Source organism: Natator depressus, chromosome 13 (genome assembly GCF_965152275.1).
Source record: "Natator depressus isolate rNatDep1 chromosome 13, rNatDep2.hap1, whole genome shotgun sequence".
NCBI lineage: Eukaryota > Metazoa > Chordata > Testudines > Cheloniidae > Natator > Natator depressus.
In genome coordinates this window covers 11,911,591-11,931,593 of record NC_134246.1, presented here as the reverse complement: position 1 = coordinate 11,931,593, position 20,003 = coordinate 11,911,591, and the positions used below count along the sequence as shown (strand labels likewise).

General features: G+C 44.7%; 1 protein-coding gene and 1 long non-coding RNA gene across 2 annotated transcripts in view; one reads left to right on the top strand and one right to left on the bottom strand.

Moving 5' to 3' along the window:
* LOC141997279 (uncharacterized) overlaps positions 1-20,003 on the bottom strand; it is a 181,211-nt gene that overhangs the window by 56,465 nt on the left and 104,743 nt on the right. The gene's annotated exons all lie outside the window — the stretch shown is intronic.
* Positions 1,352-8,997, top strand: LOC141997321 (uncharacterized). The gene is made up of 3 exons (XM_074969630.1): positions 1,352-1,781; positions 2,370-2,787; positions 8,916-8,997. Exons 1-3 carry the CDS (start codon positions 1,376-1,378, stop codon positions 8,995-8,997), a joined length of 906 nt encoding a protein of 301 aa, XP_074825731.1. The 5' UTR covers positions 1,352-1,375.

Here is a 20,003-nt window from a genome sequence, read left to right as displayed (position 1 = left end):
GGGACCTCAGGATTTTATCTTCTCAGGAAGATTAGAGAGACTTAGTGGCTTTTTTCCCCAGAGAGGTGTTTACGCTTCAGGACCTCAGAGGGTATGTCCAGAATCTACACTAGGCTAAACGGTGGGGTTTTTTGTTTGTTTTTTTAAGAATGTGTTAGCTACCAGATTCTAACACATCCTAAAACTCTGCTGTAGACAGGACAAATTGTCCTTTAGCACAGGCTAGCAGTAGAGTTGACACTTGGGAGGAGGTAGAGTTTTGGAATGTGATAGTTAGAATATGAGAGCTAACATGTTCTAAAACCTACCTTTTTACCCTCGTCAAGACGAACCCAGTGAAGAACACACTACTCGGAAGGGAACATTGACAGATGACTCTGTTGCTCCAATTACTAGGCGTCTTGCAAGTATTTGTGCATTTTTGCATGCACAATGTTTTGCAGTTGCAATCACTGTCATTTAGATGTAAAACTCTCTGCTGTGAAGGCACAGATGGGTAGTTATATGGCTAAATGAAATCAACTGAACATAAATAACTAAGGATGAAGAAAGAGAGGCTAGGTTGTGGCCACAATGAAAATCAGGCCTTCTAATACTGGGAGAGCTAATAGGAATAGTATGCATAATATGTACGTGGCACTTGCAGTATACTTTCCTCTTCTTCTTCAAGTAACATTTCCGATACAAAAAGATTGTTGGCCACCACCATCCATCTTTTGCAGTCACGACAGAGTTGTAAAATTTCTGCTCTCCTTTGGATAACAGTCTGTCTGATATTTCCTATGTAACTGGCTCTCCTTCTTCTCTTCCTGGTTTGCCTGTCATCTTGTCTGATAGTATGAGCCCTGGTCTACACTAGGACTTTAGGTCGAATTTAGCAGCATTAAATCGATGTAAACCTGCACCCGTCCACACGATGAAGCCCTTTATTTCGACTTAAAGGGCTCTTAAAATCGATTTCCTTACTCCACCCCTGACAAGTGGATTAGCGCTTAAATCGGCCTTGCCGGGTCGAATTTGGGGTACTGTGGACACAATTCGACGGTATTGGCCTCCGGGAGCTATCCCAGAGTGCTCCATTTTGACCGCTCTGGACAGCACTCTCAACTCAGATGCACTGGCCAGGTAGACAGGAAAAGAACCGTGAACTTTTGAATCTCATTTCCTGTTTGGCCAGCGTGGCAAGCTGCAGGTGACCATGCAGAGCTCATCAGCAGAGGTGACCATGATGGAGTCTCAGAATCGCAAAAGAGCTCCAGCATGGACCGAACGGGAGGTACGGGATCTGATCGCTCTATGGGGAGAGGAATCCGTGCTATCAGAACTCCGTTCCAGTTTTCGAAATGCCAAAACCTTTGTCAAAATCTCCCAGGGCATGAAGGACAGAGGCCATAACAGGGACCCGAAGCAGTGCCGCGTGAAACTGAAGGAGCTGAGGCAAGCCTACCAGAAAACCAGAGAGGCGAACGGCCGCTCTGGGTCAGAGCCCCAAACATGCCGCTTCTATGATGAGCTGCATGCCATTTTAGGGGGTTCAGCCACCACTACCCCAGCCGTGTTGTTTGACTCCTTCAATGGAGATGGAGGCAATACGGAAGCAGGTTTTGGGGACGAAGAAGATGATGATGATGACGAGGTTGTAGATAGCTCACAGCAAGCAAGCGGAGAAACCGGTTTTCCCGACAGCCAGGAACTGTTTCTCACCCTGGACCTGGAGCCAGTACCCCCCGAACCCACCCAAGGCTGCCTCCTGGACCCAGCAGGCGGAGAAGGGACCTCCGGTGAGTGTACCTTTTAAAATACTATACATGGTTTAAAAGCAAGCATGTGAAAGGATTACTTTGCCCTGGCATTCGCGGCTCTCCTGGATATACTCCCAAAGCCTTTGCAAAAGGTTTCTGGGGAGGGCAGACTTATTGCGTCCTTCATGGTAGGACACTTTACCACTCCAGGCCAGTAACACGTACTCGGGAATCATTGTACAACAAAGCATTGCAGTGTATGTTTGCTGGCGTTCAAGCAACATCCGTTCTTTATCTCTCTGTGTTATCCTCAGGAGAGTGAGATATAATCCATGGTCACCTGGTTGAAATAGGGTGCTTTTCTTCAGGGGACACTCAGAGGAGCCCATTCCTGCTGGGCTGTTTGCCTGCGGCTGAACAGAAATGTTCCCCACTGTTAGCCACAGGGAGGGGGGAGGGTTGAGGGGGTAGCCACGCGGTGGGGGGAGGCAAAATGCGACCTTGTAACGAAAGCACATGTGCTATGTATGTAATGTTAACAGCAAGGTTTACCCTGAAAGAGTGTAGCCAGTGTTTTATAAAATGTGTCTTTTTAAATACCGCTGTCCATTTTTTTTTCTCCACCAGCTGCATGTGTTTCAATGATCACAGGATCTTCTCCTTCCCAGAGGCTAGTGAAGATTAGAAAGAAAAAAAAATGCACTCGAGATGAAATGTTCTCCGAGCTCATGCTGTCCTCCCACACTGACAGAGCACAGACGAACGCGTGGAGGCAAATAATGTCAGACTGCAGGAAAGCACAAAATGACCAGGAGGAGAGGTGGCGGGCTGAAGAGAGGGCTGAAGCTCGAATGTGGTGGCAGCGTGATGAGAGGAGGCAGGATTCAATGCTGAGGCTGCTGGAGGACCAAACCAGTATGCTCCAGTGTATGGTTGAGCTGCAGCAAAGGCAGCTGGAGCACAGACTGCCACTACAGCCCCTGTGTAACCAGCCGCCCTCCTCCCCAAGTTCCATAGCCTCCACACCCAGACGCCCAAGAACGCGGTGGGGGGGCCTCCGGCCAACTAGCCACTCCACCACAGAGGATTGCCCCAAAAAAAGAAGGCTGTCATTCAATAAATTTTAAAGTTGTAAACTTTTAAAGTGCTGTGTGGCATTTTCCTTCCCTCCTCCACCACCCTTCCTGGGCTACCTTGGTAGTCATCCCCCTATTTGTGTGATGAATGAATAAAGAATGCATGAATGTGAAGCAACAATGACTTTATTGCCTCTGCAAGTGGTGATTGAAGGGAGGAGGGGAGGGTGGTTAGCTTACAGGGAAGTAGAGTGAACCAAGGGGCGGGGGGTTTCATCCAGGAGAAACAAACAGAACTTTCACACCGTAGCCTGGCCAGTCATGAAACTGGTTTTCAAAGCCTCTCTGATGCGTACCGCACCCTCCTGTGCTCTTCTAACCGCCCTGGTGTCTGGCTGCGCGTAACCAGCAGCCAGGCGATTTGCCTCAACCTCCCACCCCGCCATAAACGTCTCCCCCTTACTCTCACAGATATTGTGGAGCACACAGCAAGCAGTAATAACAGTGGGAATATTGGTTTCGCTGAGGTCTAAGCGAGTCAGTAAACTGCGCCAGCGCGCCTTTAAACGTCCAAATGCACATTCTACCACCATTCTGCACTTGCTCAGCCTGTAGTTGAACAGCTCCTGACTACTGTCCAGGCTGCCTGTGTACGGCTTCATGAGCCATGGCATTAAGGGGTAGGCTGGGTCCCCAAGGATACATATAGGCATTTCAACATCACCAACAGTTATTTTCTGGTCTGGGAATAAAGTCCCTTCTTGAAGCTTTTGAAACAGACCAGAGTTCCTGAAGATGCGAGCGTCATGTACCTTTCCCGGCCATCCCACGTTGATGTTGGTGAAACGTCCCTTGTGATCCACCAGAGCTTGCAGCACTATTGAAAAGTACCCCTTGCGGTTTATGTACTTGCCGGCTTGGTGCTCCGGTGCCAAGATAGGGATATGGGTTCCGTCTATGGCCCTACCACAGTTAGGGAATCCCATTGCAGCAAAGCCATCCACTATGACCTGCACATTTCCCAGGGTCACTACCCTTGATATCAGCAGATCTTTGATTGCGTGGGCTACTTGCATCACAGCAGCCCCCACAGTAGATTTGTCCACTCCAAATTGATTCCCAACTGACCGGTAGCTGTCTGGCGTTGCAAGCTTCCACAGGGCTATCGCCACTCGCTTCTCAACTGTGAGGGCTGCTCTCATCTTGGTATTCATGCGCTTCAGGGCAGGGGAAAGCAAGTCACAAAGTTCCATGAAAGTGCCCTTACGCATGCGAAAGTTTCGCAGCCACTGGGAATCGTCCCAGACCTGCAACACTATGCGGTCCCACCAGTCTGTGCTTGTTTCCCGAGTCCAGAATCGGCGTTCCACAGCATGAACCTGCCCCATTAGCACCATGATGCATGCATTGGCAGGGCCCATGCTTTCAGAGAAATCTGTGTCCATGTCCTGATCACTCACGTGACCGCGCTGACGTCGTCTCCTCGCCCGGTAGCGCTTAGCCAGGTTCTGGTGCTGCATATACTGCTGGATAATGCGTGTGGTGTTTAATGTGCTCCTAATTGCCAAAGTGAGCTGAGCGGACTCCATGCTTGCCTTGGTATGGCGTCCGCACAGAAAAAAGGCGCGGAATGATTGTCTGCCGTTGCTCTGACGGAGGGAGGGGCGACTGACGACACGGCTTACAGGGTTGGCTTCAGGGGGCTAAAATCCACAAAGGGGGTGGCTTTACATCAAGGAGTAGTTCAGGCAGGACTTCACGGAGGGTTCCAATAAGAAATGGTGCACCTAAGTTATTGTTCTTATTGGAACAAGGAGGTTAGCCTGGCCTCTGATTGATACATGGCTAGATTTACCTCGCTGCACCTTCTCTGTGAGTGACTGCAGTGTGACCTAGAGGAATGAGTCCCCTAGACAGGGGAGAAGGCAAATGAGTACAAAACAAATCTGGTCTATTTCTTGTTTTGATCCACTCCATCTATCTTTTACATCTTTGGCTGGCAGCAGACGGTGCAGAAGGACTGCAAGCCATCCACATCTCATGGCTGCTCGGCAGAAGATGGTACAGTACGACTGCTAGCCATCCTCATCTCTTGCCTGCCCGGCAGAAGATGGTACAATACGATTGCTAGCCATCGTCATCTCTTGCCTGCCCGGCAGAAGATGGTACAATACGATTGCTAGCCATCGTCATCTCTTGCCTGCCCGGCAGAAGATGGTACAATACGACTGCTAGCAATCCGTATTGCCTGCCTGCTCACCATTAGACGGTTCAATACGACTGACTGCAGGACTAAAGAGAATGACCTGGTCAAGTCACCAAAAATTTAGTCCCTGCGCCCATGTCTGCCCAGGCGCTCCCAGCCGACGTGGCCAGGAGCACCTCGGACATGACGAGGACGGCTATCAGTCATACTGCACCATCTGCTGCCAGAAGGCAATGGGTTGCTGCTACTGTGTAGCAATGCCATACCGCGTCTGCCAGCACCCAGGAGACATACGGTGACGGTTACCTGAGCGGGCTCCATGCTTGCGGTGGTATGGCGTCCGCACAGGTAACTCAGGAAAAAAGGCGCGAAACGATTGTCTGCCCTTGCCTTCACGGAGGGAGGGAGGGAACGGGGGCCGGACAATATGTACCCAGAACCACCCGCGACAATGTTTTAGCCCAATCAGAGTGCTCCATTGTGACTGCTCTGGACAGCACTCTCAACTCAGATGCACGATTGTTTGCCGTTGCTCTGACGCAGGGAGGGGCGACTGAGGACACGGCTTACAGGGTTGACTTCACGGAGGGTTCCAATAAGAAATGGTGCACCTAAGTTATTGTTCTTATTGGAACAAGGAGGTTAGCCTGGCCTCTGATTGATACATGGCTAGATCTACCTCGCTGCACCTTCTCTGTGAGTGACTGCAGTGTGACCTAGAGGAATGAGTCCCCTAGACAGGGGAGAAGGCAAATGAGTACAAAACAAATCTGGTCTATTTCTTGTTTTGATCCACTCCATCTATCTTTTACATCTCTGGCTGGCAGCAGACGGTGCAGAAGGACTGCATGCCATCCACATCTCATGGCTGCTCGGCAGAAGACGGTGCAATAGGACTGCTAGCAATCCATATTGCCTGCCTGCTCACCATAAGACGGTTCAATAGGACTGACTGCCGGACTTAAGAGAATGACCTGGTCAAGTCACTAAAAATTTAGTCCCTGCGCCCATGTCTGCCCAGGCGCTCCTGATCGACCTCACACAGGCGACCAGGAGTACCTCGGACATGACGAGGACGGCTACCAGTCGTATTGTACCGTCTGCTGCCACAAGGCAATGGGTTGCTGCTACTGTGTAGCAATGCCGTGCCGCGTCTGCCAGCACCCAGGAGACATACGGTGATGGTTACCTGAGCGGGCTCCATGCTTGCGGTGGTATGGCGTCCGCACAGGTAACTCAGGAAAAAAGGCGCGAAACAATTGTCTGCCCTTGCTTTCACGGAGGGAGGGAGGGAAGGGGGGACTGATGATATGTACCCAGAACCACCCACGACAATGTTTCAGCCCCATCAGGCATTGGGATCTCAACCCAGAATTCCAATGGGCAGCGGAGACTGCGGGAACTGTGGGATAGCTACCCACAGTGCAACGCTCTGGAAGTCGATTCTAGCCTCGGTACTGTGGAAGCACTCCGCCGAGTTAATGCACTTAATGCACTTCTGTGGGGACACACACACTCGAATATATAAAACCGATTTCTAAAAAACCGACTTCTATAAATTCGACCTTATTCCGTAGCGTAGACATACCCTGAGTGTTAGACTTAAGTCACTCTGCGATCAGCAAGCTATGCGTCTACAAAAAGATGTTGTTTTACATTGGCTCTCAAGTAGTTGTGCTCTTTTAAAATTCATCCTTCTCATCACCTCTTCGTTCGGTTTTGATTGTCCCTTTTAAGTGTCCAGCTCTCACATCTGCACAAGAGAGTTGACCCTATGTGGCACTTCAGCAACCTAGTGTAGATGTGCAGTTTTAGCTTTTGACAACACAGGAGGCTTTGGAAGTTGTCAAATGCATTTTTCACAAGCTGTATCCTTCTCTGGATTTCTTCATCACATCTCCCTTATATTGTTGTAGATAGGCACCTTTGAACCAAGATTCTGCAGCCCTTTCCAGGTATTGGTCAGTTAAGTTTCACCACAGATCTGTGAGACAGGTAGGTATTTTATATTTTACTTATGGATAAACAAACTGAGGTCCAGGATGATTACATGATTCCCACTGCAGGTCAGTGGCAGAACACCAGAAGCGAATCCATAAGTTCTAACTCTGTGAACTCTTGTCAAATGAAATAGTTTTAGATGGATATATATCCTTCCTGAATGATTTCAGTGTGAGTTAGACACCTACATACCTTTGAAAATCTGACAACACATTTAAGGGTGGGATTTTCAGAAGTGCTCAGCGTTGGCCTAACTCTGCTCCCACTGAAGATAATGGGAGTTTTACCATCGACCCCAATGGGAGAAGACGCGAGCTAATGCTACATTGCTTTAGAAAATCCTACCCTGACATTTTCAAACCAAAACCAAACATTTTCCCTGACATTATGAGACACACTGAGGTAACATTACAAATAAGTGTAAAATATAAATCCAAGTTGGAAAACATCAATGACCTTTCTCAGCCTGAAATAGTGCAATAACTGGCCTTGATCCATTGCAGAGACTTCCTTGTTTGAGCTTCTTTTGTGTGTGCGCGTGTGTATGGTTGTTTCTCACCCACATCTTTTCTTCCTTGGATAAAGCCTATTAGGCACAAAAATCCATGATCAAGTTGTGCTTGTTTACCAACAAAATGAATAATGGCTTGAAATAATTCAAAACATCTAGTCACTGGAAAAAATTATATGACGAGAACCTCCCTTGACCAGAGTTTGCCTAGATTTAAACTTGGCAGTCTTCAATTTTTATTTTTTTATTTTAACAGACAATATGAATGTTTGTTTGTTTTTAGCACTTTTTTCAATTTTTATCTATTTCAGTTTTCACAGTTGCAGGGAATTATGGGGGAGTCAGACAATGGGGGCGATCAGACAATAATTTAATGACAGTAGACTTTGAGATTAAAAAAGTTAAAGCTTTATAACCATTAAAACTGTCAACATCACATGTCAAAATATACCATGTAAATATCCTTAAAATAAAGTCTAAGTTTGCAAGCAACATTTTTCTTTCTTTGCCTGTGAATTTTGATTAGTCGATGGAAATGTTTGTGTACGATAAAATTGACATCTACCGATAGAAATCTAATCCTTCCAAGCCTAACCATAGTGTCGGTTTCAGATACCCCATTCCTAATGAATCCAATAATCAACTAGAACTTGAAACTGCTGACTCTCACTGTTCCTTCAGTTCCAGGAAAATTGCCGCAAACGATATTTTTTTCTTGAGCATCCTTAAAAACAAAAAACTCTAATTTTTTTACATTTGGATCCAAGCATGTTTGATCTTCAGTTAACAGAGAGATGAAATTTAATCAGATTTCTAATGTACATTGAAGTCCTGTTTTTTGGAACCCAAATATTTGGTTGGTCGCTTTTTGAATCTTTTCTCCTAAGGGTTTGTCTACGTATAGATGTACTACTTTAACTATATTGGTATAGTTATACTTCAATAATTAAAATGGTATACACCCCCCTCCCCGCCCCCATTCCTTCCTGGGGCACTGTGTAGGCTGCACAGGGATACCTTCTCAACCACCTAGACTCTTTGCAGCAATGTGCGCCTAGAAGGGGCATGGAGGAAAGACCCTATACTCCCTGAACTTGAAGGAGTGAAATTGTATGGGGTGTTCCTGTTCCCCTGCCCCTTCCACTGCACCCCGCCCAGTATTCCTCACTGTACAAAGATCAGGGGGACAGTCTGGCCCTGACAGCTGCAGGAAATGGCAGAGCCATTTCCCCTTCTTAATTAAGTAAGGATTTGATTGCAGCAAATGAATCAGCATGTTAAGAATGAATGAGCTGCAAAAGGTTTGGGGTTCAGTGCGAAGAACCACACAGACTTCAGAATCTTCTCTGCATCATGTGAATTTCTCACATCTGAAACAGTGGGCTGGAAACCTCCCAAGAACAGGCTTTATTTTGTGATTCTCAGTCGTGCCGGATCATAGTCAAGCCAGAAATAGTGTGAGAGAGACTGCATGTTTCAGGTCCCATCCAGAACCTGGAAGGCCCGAGGGGCACAAAAGCACACAATAATGGGAAAAATAATTCTCCAGCATCTCAGAAGCTCACAAAATGTTGATTTTGTTCAAAGGCTGAGTGGGTGCAGACCAGGAAGGGACATTGTCACTTTACATATGAACCAGATCCTTCATTCCTAGTGACAAGGCAGTGAAAATAGGAAATACATTCCTTCCAGGGATGGGTCCAGATCAGACCACCAGATCCAAACCCCTCCCATCCTCTCAAACTTTAGTGAAGTTTGTATTCAGAAGACCTATTAGGTATACGAATTCATGCCCCTCAAGATATTTTTAGTGAGGGGCCTGAGCTGCTAACTTCAGATACAGATCTGACTGCACATTCTAAACCCTGCAAAAGCTCAGGGCTGTTTTGATCTGGGATATTAGTGCTGCTTGTCACTAGTCACTTTTACTTGGGTACATAATATAAAGAATGTAAAGAAAACACATTTCCCAGCTTTGTGCTGGCAGAGAAGCGGAGCCCTGATTAGGGGGCGGGGCTTCTCTGAGTAGGGGTCCTATAAAGGTAGCCAGCCAGTCAGGCAGTGGCACAGACAGCTGCAGCGGCACAGGAGCCAGCAAACAGAGGAGTTTGAAAGGGGAGTTCGTATTGCGGTTCTCATTTGGGGTTTGTTTTTGCTGTGGGTGCTGGTGTTTGGGTGGGGTTTGTGTTTCCCAGATTAACAGGATTTAGGTGGGAAGGCTGTGACAGATACAGAGGCAGCAGTGGGAGTGACCCATGTAGTGGAAGACACAATGAAGATGACTGGATGTGGAAGCTGCGGTATGTACGTGATCCTGGAGGGGGTATCTGGAAAGAGTTTCGTCTGCGTGAAGTGCCGTCGGATCGAGCTGATGGAAGAAAAGACCAGAGGATTGGAGATGCAGGTGGAAAGTCTGGTTGAGTTTAGAAGGGGGTTCGAGCAGATTATGGAGCAAAGACATGAGGCAGCTGAAGAGAAAAGCTCAGACTTGCAGATGGAAGCAGGACTGAAGAATTCTGAGGGGAGACTGCTGGGTGAGGAAAGTGGACAGTGGAAGCATGTGACTAAGAGAACCAGGCAAAGGAAAAGATGGGCTAGTGAAGGAGAAATAGAGCTCAAGAACAGATTTGCAAAGTTGGAAAATGAAGAAGGGGCTCAGCAGGTGGTCACTGAAGGTGGAAGGGCAAGGAAGAAGAGAAGAGCAGCTAGTCCTATAGGAAAAGGGGAAGAGTCAATGGAGACTACACCAAATATGAGCCCCAGGAGGATACAGGATGGGTTGAAAAGGATTACAAGGAAGAATAGGAATGGAAAGAACTTGCAGCCAGAGGGAACAGGGGATAGACCGGAGACTTGCACTGTCACCAGGAAAAGGCAGGTCTACTTGATCGGGGACTCCTTACTGAGAAGAATGGACAGGCCTGTAACCAGAGCTGATCCAGAGAATAGAAGGGTGTGCTGTTTTCCAGGTGCTAAAATACAGGATGTGGACCTGAGGTTGAAGAGGATCCTAAAGGGAGCGGGAAAGAATCCACTGATTGTCCTTCATGTGGGAACAAATGATACCGGTAGATTCTCACTGGAAAGTCTCAAGGAAGACTATGCCAAGCTGGGGAAGATGCTTAAGGAAATCGAGGCTCAGGTGATCTTCAGTGGGATTCTGCCTGTTCCTAGAGAAGGGCAACAAAGGTGTGACAAGATTAAGACTATCAACAGATGGCTCAGACAGTGGTGCTATAAGGAGGGCTTTGGGATGTATGGCCACTGGGAGGCATTCATGGACAGAGGACAGTTCTCTTGGGATGGACTTCATCTGAGTAGGGAAGGAAACAGACTTCTAGGAAGGACGCTGGCACAACTGATTAAGAGAGCTTTAAACTAGGAATTTGGGGGAGATGGTTGGGAGATGTCCAGGTAATCTCCACACCGGATTTTAGCATTGAGAGGGAAGAAAACAAAGTAAGAAAGGATACAGCTGTGGGTAAGAGAATGGACATAAGGAGGAAGGGCAGTGTGGATACCAGTCTAATAGGTCATACTGGCTGTAGAATGTCCATGCCTAATCGGGTAAAGAATGTGAGCGAGGCCAAACAGCAAAAATTAAGATGTTTGTACACCAATGCGAGGAACCTAGGTAACAAAATGGAGGAACTAGAGCTACTGGTGCAGGAAGTGAAACCAGATATTATAGGGATAACAGAAACATGGTGGAATAGTCGTCATGACTGGACTACAGCTATTGAAGGGTATGTGCTGTTTAGGACAGAAGTAAAGGTGGTGGAGTAGCATTGTATATCAATGATGAGGTAGAATGTAAAGAAATAAGAAGCGATGGAATGGATAAGACAGTCCGTCTGGGCAAAAATCACATTGGGGAAGAAAACTGCTAGAGCTTCCCCTGTGATCGTGCTTGGGGTGTGCTATAGACCGCCGGAATCTAATTTGGATATGGATAAAGCCCTCTTTAATGTTTTTAATGAAGTAAATACTAATGGAAACTGCATGATCATGGGAGACTTTAACTTCCCAGATATAGGCTGGAGGACAAGTGCTAGTAATAATAGGGCTCAGATTTTCCTAGATGCGATAGCTGATGGATTCCTTCATCAAGTAGTTGCTGAACCGACTAGAGGGGATGCCATTTTAGATTTGGTTTTGGTGAGTAGTGAGGACCTCGTAGAAGAAATGGTTGTAGGGGACAACCTTGGTTCAAGTGATCATGAGATAATTCAATTCAAACTGACAGGAAGGATAAACAAACAAAAAAAAATCTGAGACTAGGGTTTTTGATTTCCAAAGGGCTGACTTTCAAAAATTAAGGAAATTAGTTAGGGAAGTGGATTGGACTGAAGAATTTACGGATCTAAAGGCAGAGGAGGCTTGGGATTACTTCAAGTCAAAGCTGCAGAAGCTATCGGAAGCCTGCATCCCAAGAAAGGGGAAAAAATTCATAGGCAGGAGTTGTAGACCAAGCTGGATGAGCAAGCATCTCAGAGAGGTGATTAAGAAAAAGCAGAAAGCATACAGGGAGTGGAAGATGGGAGGGATCAGCAAGGAAAGCTACCTTATTGAGGTCAGAACATGTAGGGATAAAGTGAGACAGGCTAAAAGTCAAGTAGAACTGGACCTTGCAAAGGGAATTAAAACCAATAGTAAAAGGTTCTATAGCCATATAAATAAGAAGAAAACAAAGAAAGAAGAAGTGGGACCACTAAACACTGAGGATGGAGTGGAGGTTAAGGATAATCTAGGCATGGCCCAATACCTAAACAAATACTTTGCCTCAGTCTTTAATGAGGATCTTAGGGATAATGGTAGCATGACAAATGGGAATAAGGATATGGAGGTAGATATTACCATATCTGAGGTAGAAGCAAAACTAACAGGTTAATGGGATTAAATCAGGGGGCCCAGATAATCTTCATCCAAGAATATTAAAGGAATTGGCACATGAAATTGCAAGCCCATTAGCAAGAATTTTTAATGAATCTGTAAACTCAGGGGTTGTACCGTATGACTGGAGAATTGCTAACATAGTCCCTACTTTTAAGAAAGGGAAAAAGAGTGATCCGGGTAACTATAGGCCTGTTAGTTACATACATCCGTAGTATGCAAGGTCTTGGAAAAAATTTTGAAGGAGAAAGTAGTTAAGGACATTGAGATCAATGGTAAATGGGACAAACTACAACAGGGTTTTACAGAAGGTAGATCGTGCCAAACCAACCTGATCTCCTTCTTTAAGAAAGTAATAGATTTTTTAGACAAAGGAAATGCAGTGGATCTAATTTACCTAGATTTCAGTAAGGTGTTTGATACCGTGCCACATGGGGAATTATTAGTTAAATTGAACAAGATGGGGATCAATATGAAAATTGAAAGGTGGATAAGGAATTGGTTAAAAGGGAGACTACAGCGGGTCATACTGAAAGGTGAACTGTCAGGCTGGAGGGAGGTTACCAGTGGAGTTCCTCAGGGATCAGTTTTGGGACCAATCTTATTACTGACCTTGGCACAAAACGTGGGAGTGTGCTAATAAAGTTTGCAGATGATACAAAGCTGGGAGGTATTGCCAATTTAGAGAAGGACTGGGATATCATACAGGAGGATCTGGATAACCTTGTACACTGGACTAATAGTAATAGGATGAAATTTAATAGTGAGAAGTATAAAGTCATGCATTTAGGGATTAATAACAAGAATTTTAGTTATAAGCTGGGGACGCATCAATTAGAAGTAACAGAGGAGGAGAAGGACCTCGGAGTATTGGTTGATCACAGGATGACTATGAGCCACCAATGTGATATGGCCGTGAAAAAAGCTGCTGCGGGCTTGGGATGCATCAGGCGAGGTATTTCCAGTAGCGATAAGGAGCTGTTAGTACCGTTATACAAGGCACTGGTGAGAACTCACCTGGAATACTGTGTGCAGTTCTGGTCTCCCATGTTTAAGAAGGATGAATTCAAACTGGAACAGGTACAGAGAAAGGCTACTAGGATGATCCGAGGAATGGAAAACCTGTCTTATGAAAGGAGACACAAGGAGCTTGGCTTGTTTAGCCTAACCAAAAGAAGGTTGAGGGGAGATATGATTGCTCTCTATAAATATATCAGAGGGATAATTCCTCTCCCTCTCCAGTATTTATTTAAGCTCAGTACCAATGTGGACACAAGAACAAATGGATATAAACTGGCCATCAGGAAGTTTAGACTTGAAATTAGACGAAGGTTTCTAACCATCAGAGGAGTGAAGTTCTGGAATAGCCTTCCAAGGGAAGCAGTGGGGGCAAAAGACCTATCGAGTTTAGTCTTGAAGCCAGATAAGTTTATGGAGGAGATGGTATAACATGATTTTGGCATTTAATTGATCTTTAACTATTCATGGTAAATAGGCCCAATTGCCTGTGATGGGATGTTAGATGGGGGGGGATCTGAGTTACTACAGAGAATTTTTTCCTGGGTATCTGGCTGGTGAGTCTTGCCCACATGCTCAGGGTTCAGCTGATTGCCATATTTGGGGTCGGGAAGGAATTTTCCTCCAGGGCAGATTGGAAGAGGCCTTGGGTGGTTTTCGCCTTCCTCTGTAGCATGGGTCACTTGCTGGAGGATTCTCTGCACCTTGAAGTCTTTAAACCATGATTTGAGGACTTCAATACCTCAGACATAGGTGAGAGGTTTATTGCAGGAGTGGGTGGGTGAGATTCTGTGGCCTGCATTGTGCAGGAGGTCAGACTGGATGATCATAATGGTCCCTTCTGACCTTAATGTCTATGAGTCTATATACTCCTACCAAGGACAAACAGATAATGACATAATTAGTTTTCTTTAATCATAGATTTGAGTATTGTTTTCTTTTAATTAGAATCCAACACAGTGAATTTCTTTAAAAAAATTATACCCCTCGAGGGCTTAGATTACAATGACTTGTGGTACAGTAACAAGGAGTTCTCCCTTAATCGGCTGCTCTTGGGTTACATTTTATATTTTTTTCTGTCTTGACCTGCTCATTGAATAAATGGAAACATCTACTGAAGCAGTTGCTCCCAAATTATAGAAATGCAATCTTCCCCTGGGAATCCAAAGTAGGACAGTGATTCACCGGGATTGTCTGCAGCAGAAATTATTATTCAGATTTCCGCACCACAGAAGCCAGGGATCTGTATCTAGCTGAGCTCTCTGGCAGGAAATTGAGCCAAGTGACAGAAACACATTGGCAAAGACCTGTGGGTGCCTTCTATAGAGAGTCAAAAGAGGATGGAGCAAGAGAAGAGATGCAATAAGCCCATAGCTATGGGCCATGAAGCTTTGCATTCATTGTTGTTTTAACTCCAGCTGATCCGGAAATATTTGTCATATGAAAAAGTTGTGACAAATATTTTTCTTCTTCTAAAACTCTTCCTCTAAAAGGTTTGGATTTTGGTTTAAAAAAAACAAACGCTGAAAGCTGAAAATATTTTTCAGCAACCAAAAGCCAAATATATATATATATAGTTTTGGAGTTTTTTGATAACCTAAAAATTTAAGAAATTAAACGGATATAAAAATTTGTTTCATTGGAAAAAAAGTTTCAATGGAAAATTTTCTACTAGCTCTAGTTTTATCTTTCTTTTAGACTAGCTGTAAGAGAAATAAGGCCCAGTCCCCTATGGTCATTAAAGGTCTCCAGACATTTTTTGCACAAGTAAGTGTGTTAATAATAAAGAGTTTAGCTTTGGAGTTTTAGCTAAACTCAGGTAATTATGGTACTCTGGCTCAGTTTCATCCCTGATGTGAACCAATAGAAAACAGTGGAATTAAACCAAAGATTAATTTGGCCCTTTCTGTCTACCTAATCCTGAAATCTAACACCAACTAAACTCCCCCTAGTAGCTACAGTCAGAGAAGCTATTTCAGTTCCCACCATAAAGAGAGAGAGCGCGCGCCATGTTAGCAGTGTAGAATGGCTGCCACATTCAACCCCAGAGATGGCTGCATTTCAGCAGTGGAGTAAATACACAGCTTTGGGCTGGGTACAAGAGCCAACATAAATGGTTTTAGATGGAGGTTCTTCAGAACACAGAAGTGATGTCCATTGTACAAGAATATCCCTCTAATGCAAGACTGTCTCAAATTTCTGTGGATGCATTTCCTATTAAAATCGGCATTAATTGGGTTGAAGTTGAACCTAAGACTCAGTCTGCTGAGTTGAAGAGACGCAATGTGCCATGTTCAGATTAGGCCAGCCTTCTGAGTTCTGTATCCAAACCGGATTCAAAAACTTTGAGCCACTTTAAGGTGTTAGGTTTGGAAACTCCCTCACTAAACCTGCCTTCTTCCCCCACAGTTACCACCATGACATTTCTGCCATTTTTGTGCAGCCAGTGAATCCAAAACTTTGTTGGTATTCCAATACAAATTCAGAAAAAAATGAATTTAATTTAAAAAACTGAGGGAAGTGCCTTGCAGTGGAGGAGCAACACAATGACAAGTAGACTGGGGAGAAAGACTGACCTAAAACAGATGCGGGTGAATCACCAAAGAAATATTACCAAGTCATTAACCCAGAGTATTTACCAAATCCAGAATTCAGTTTGACCCTTCAGTGGCGTAGCCCTCAGGAGCTGGGGGGGGTCTGAGCAAGAATATGGGAAACATGTAGTGAAACAAATCCCTTAATTAGGGGAGTCTAAAGACATAATATAAATATTAAAACCAACCTGAATGTGAGGAGCCTAAGCCACTTTTGTCAGCTAAATATCTAATAGTGTATGGCACAGGCAAAATTAAGCACAAGCAATTATTTGCCTCTGCACTGCAACCCGGGCAAAGGCATACATGGAAATGTCATGTTGGATTGTGACTATCATGGTGTAAAGTCTGGAAATCCATATTCTCAGAGTCCAAACAGACATGAATCGACAAGCGTTAGACTTCCCCTTGCAGGGTTTGTCCCTGCTAGTGCGAACATCTGTTCACTGAGCCCTTCTCTTTGGATGAGCATTGTTCAAGTCAGACTTTAATCTTTACAAGCCATCCAAGCAAGCGCCTCCGCAATGAAGGGGTGGGGGTGAATGATTTGTGTTTTGAGGCAGATTGGAGGAATTACCAAAGGTAGAAAGATCAACAGAACATTTAATGAATCAAGTTATTTGACTCATGCAGCAGGTTCTTAGGGTCTCATGATTATCAAGCAACTAAAGCCTACAACATTCTGATGCACTAGCTAATACTTCTATGTCTTACAAGGACAACAGGCATATGGTGAGCGAGAAGAATGTCTGAGACAGAGACCTGGGTTGAACAAGATTTTTCTTTGAGTTTAATTGTCACACATTTCACTTTCTACTAGTTTCAAAATTATGGTCCAGTCCTCCTTATGTCCACCCAAAAGTGCCATTGAACTTGATGGGGATTTCAGAAGCATGCAGAATGCTCAGAGACCAAAGAGAAAAAAGCAGACCTTTCCTTTATCATGTAATGTAATACAGTTGTAGTAAAATATGTCTCATTTTCATTTACACAAAACTCTTTACACCACTCTAGCAGTGTAAACTGGCCTTAAAAGGGGTGTATTTAATTATTATGAGAATCAGGCCCACAGGTTTGAATTATTCTGGAAACCAAAATTAGTTAAAACTCCTTCCTTCCATCTTTTTGTCCTATCCCAGAGGTTCTAAAAACTGCCAGAGAAGTCTGTTTATGTTCTTCTCAAAGACAGCCTTATATTTCTAACCATCTTCAGTACAGGACAGCTTGTACTGTATCTTCTTTTACATTTACCTCTTCCTAACAGGGAGATCATCTTACATATTTCTGTTTCTGAGAACTAATAAAAGGTTTGCTTCCTACCATCCCACCTACTCAGAAACATTCACATGTTTTGCCTGCGAAGGCACATGTGGTCCTTTCAAAGAGTCTGATGTGACATCTAAAATAAATTAGAAGTCATATCAGAGAGCTATTTGTTGAGTGACAACATAAGTACTTATTAGACCGTGTATATTAAATACATACACATGGCTATATACTGTACATGCAAGGTTTTCAATATATACCCTAGTTAACTGCCATATGGATATGATGTTGTGGAAAAAATATAAAAATATTTATAAAATGTTTTTTCCAAATGTTTAATCTACAGCAGATGCATCTTGCATTCATCTGTTTGGCTTGGCATTCACTACAGGGAGATCTTATTAATCATACAGACCTCCTGTAGCAGAGGAAACAGAGGCTATTATAGGATTCATCTGTTTATGACTAAACAGAAAAAAAGATCTTCATCAAATGAGAGGTCCCTCTCCGAAAGCTCTTTGAAATGTAGAAGGTTGTGAGTAAGCCACATGTTTTTTCATCTCACAGTACTGTACACTTACTCTTCCTTTTTATACTGCAATAATAAATCTAGTGGTTGTGTATATCTTGGATGGGGGGGAGAAGGTTGTGTAGCCACTTTCAGTATTGCATCTGGATTTCATTTGCCTTCTTCCCACTCCAAAGTTTGGGGGCAGGGGAGCTCTCATCTGGAGTTTTGCTTCAAGCCCATCTCTGCTAATGAGTAACTTAGAGAGACAAGGTGGGTAAGATAATATCTTTTATTGGACCAACTTCTGTTGGAGAAAGAGACAAGCTTTTGAGACACACAGAGCTCTTCTTCAGGTCTGGTAAAGGTACTCTGTCACAGCTAAATGCTTGTTTAGCATAAGTAGTTAGCACATATTCTAAAGGACCATTCAAGGTAGAAAAAAAACAGGAGTATTTGTGGCACATTAGAGTCTAACAAATTTATTAGAGCAGTGGTTCCCAGACTTGTGCAGAGAAAGCCCTCGGTGGGCCGGGCCGGTTTGTTTACCTGCCGTGTTCGCAGGTTCGGCCGATCGCGGCTCCCAGTGGCCGCGGTTCGCTGCTCCAGGCCAATGGGGGCTGTGGGAAGTGGCAGCCAGTACGTCCCTCAGCCCGCGCCGCTTTCAGCGGCTCCCATTGGCCTGGAGCAGCGAACCACAGCCACTGGGAGCCGCAATCAGCCGAACCTGCGGATGCAGCAGGTAAACAGACCGGCCCGGCCCTCCGGGGCTTTCCCTGCACAAGCGGCGGAACAAGTTTGGGAACCACTGCCTTAGACCATAAGCTTTCGTGGGCTACAGCCCACTTCATCAGATGCATAGAATGGAACATACAGTAAGAAGATTTATATATACATACAGAGAAGGTGGAATTTGCCATACAAACTGTAAGAGGCTAATTAATTAACATGAGCTATTATCAGCAGGAGAAAAAAATCAGCAGTTTGTAGTGATAATCAAGATGGCCCATTTAGACAGTTGACAAGAAGGTGTGAGGATACTTAACATGGGGAAATAGATTCAATATGTGTAATGACCCAGCCACTCCCAGTCTTTATTCAAACCCAAGTGAATGGTATATAGTTTGCATATTAATTCAAGCTCAGCAGTTTCTCATTGGAGTTTGTTTTTGAAGCTTTTCTGTTGCAGAATTGCCTCCTTTAAGTCTTTTACTGAGTGGCCAGAGAGGTTGAAGTGTTCTCCTACCGGTTTTTGAATGTTATGATTCCTGATGTCAGATTTGTGTCCATTTATTCTTTTGCATAGAGACTGTCTGGTTTAGCCAATGTACATGGCAGAGGGGCATTGCTGGCACATATCACATTGGTAGATGTGCAGGGGAACGAGCCCCTGAGGGTGTGGCTAATGTGATTAGGTCCTATGTCCACATTTATTCAAGTGACACCATCAGAGTTGACATCAGGTTTTGTTGCAAGGATAGGTTCCTGGGTTAGTGTTTTTGTTGTGTGGTGTGTGGTTGCTGGAGAGTATTTGCTTCAGGTTGGGTGGCTGTCTGAAAGAGAGGACTGGTCTGTCTCCCAAGATCTGTGAGAGAGAGGGGGGAATCATTTTTCAGGATAGGTTGTAGATCTTTGATGCACTGGAGAGGTTTTAGTTGGGGGCTGAAGGTGACAGCTAGTGGCATTCTGTTATTTTCTTTGTTGGGCCTGTCCTGTAGTAGGCGACTTCTGAGTACTCTTCTGGCTCTGTCAATTTGTTTTTTTTTCCACTTCAGCAGGTGGGTATGGTAGTTTTAAGAATGCTTGATAGAGATCTTGTAGGTGTTTGTCTCTGTCTGAGGGATTGGAGCAAATGCGGTTGTATCCTAGAGCTTGGCTGTAGACAATGGATCATGTGGTGTGTCCTGGATGGAAGCTGGAGGCATGTAGGTAAGTATAGAGGTCAGTAGGTTTCCCGTATAGGGTGGTGTTTATGTGACCATCACTTATTAGCACAGTAGTGTCCAGGAAATGGACCACTTGTGTGGATTGGTCTAGGCTGAGGTTGATGGTGGGATGGAAATTGTTGAAATCATGGTGGAATTCCTCAAGGGCTTCTTTTCCATGGGTCCAGATGATGATGTCATCAGTGTAGCGCAAGTAGAGTAGGGGTGTTAGGGGACGAGAGCTAAGGAAGCATTGTTCTAAGT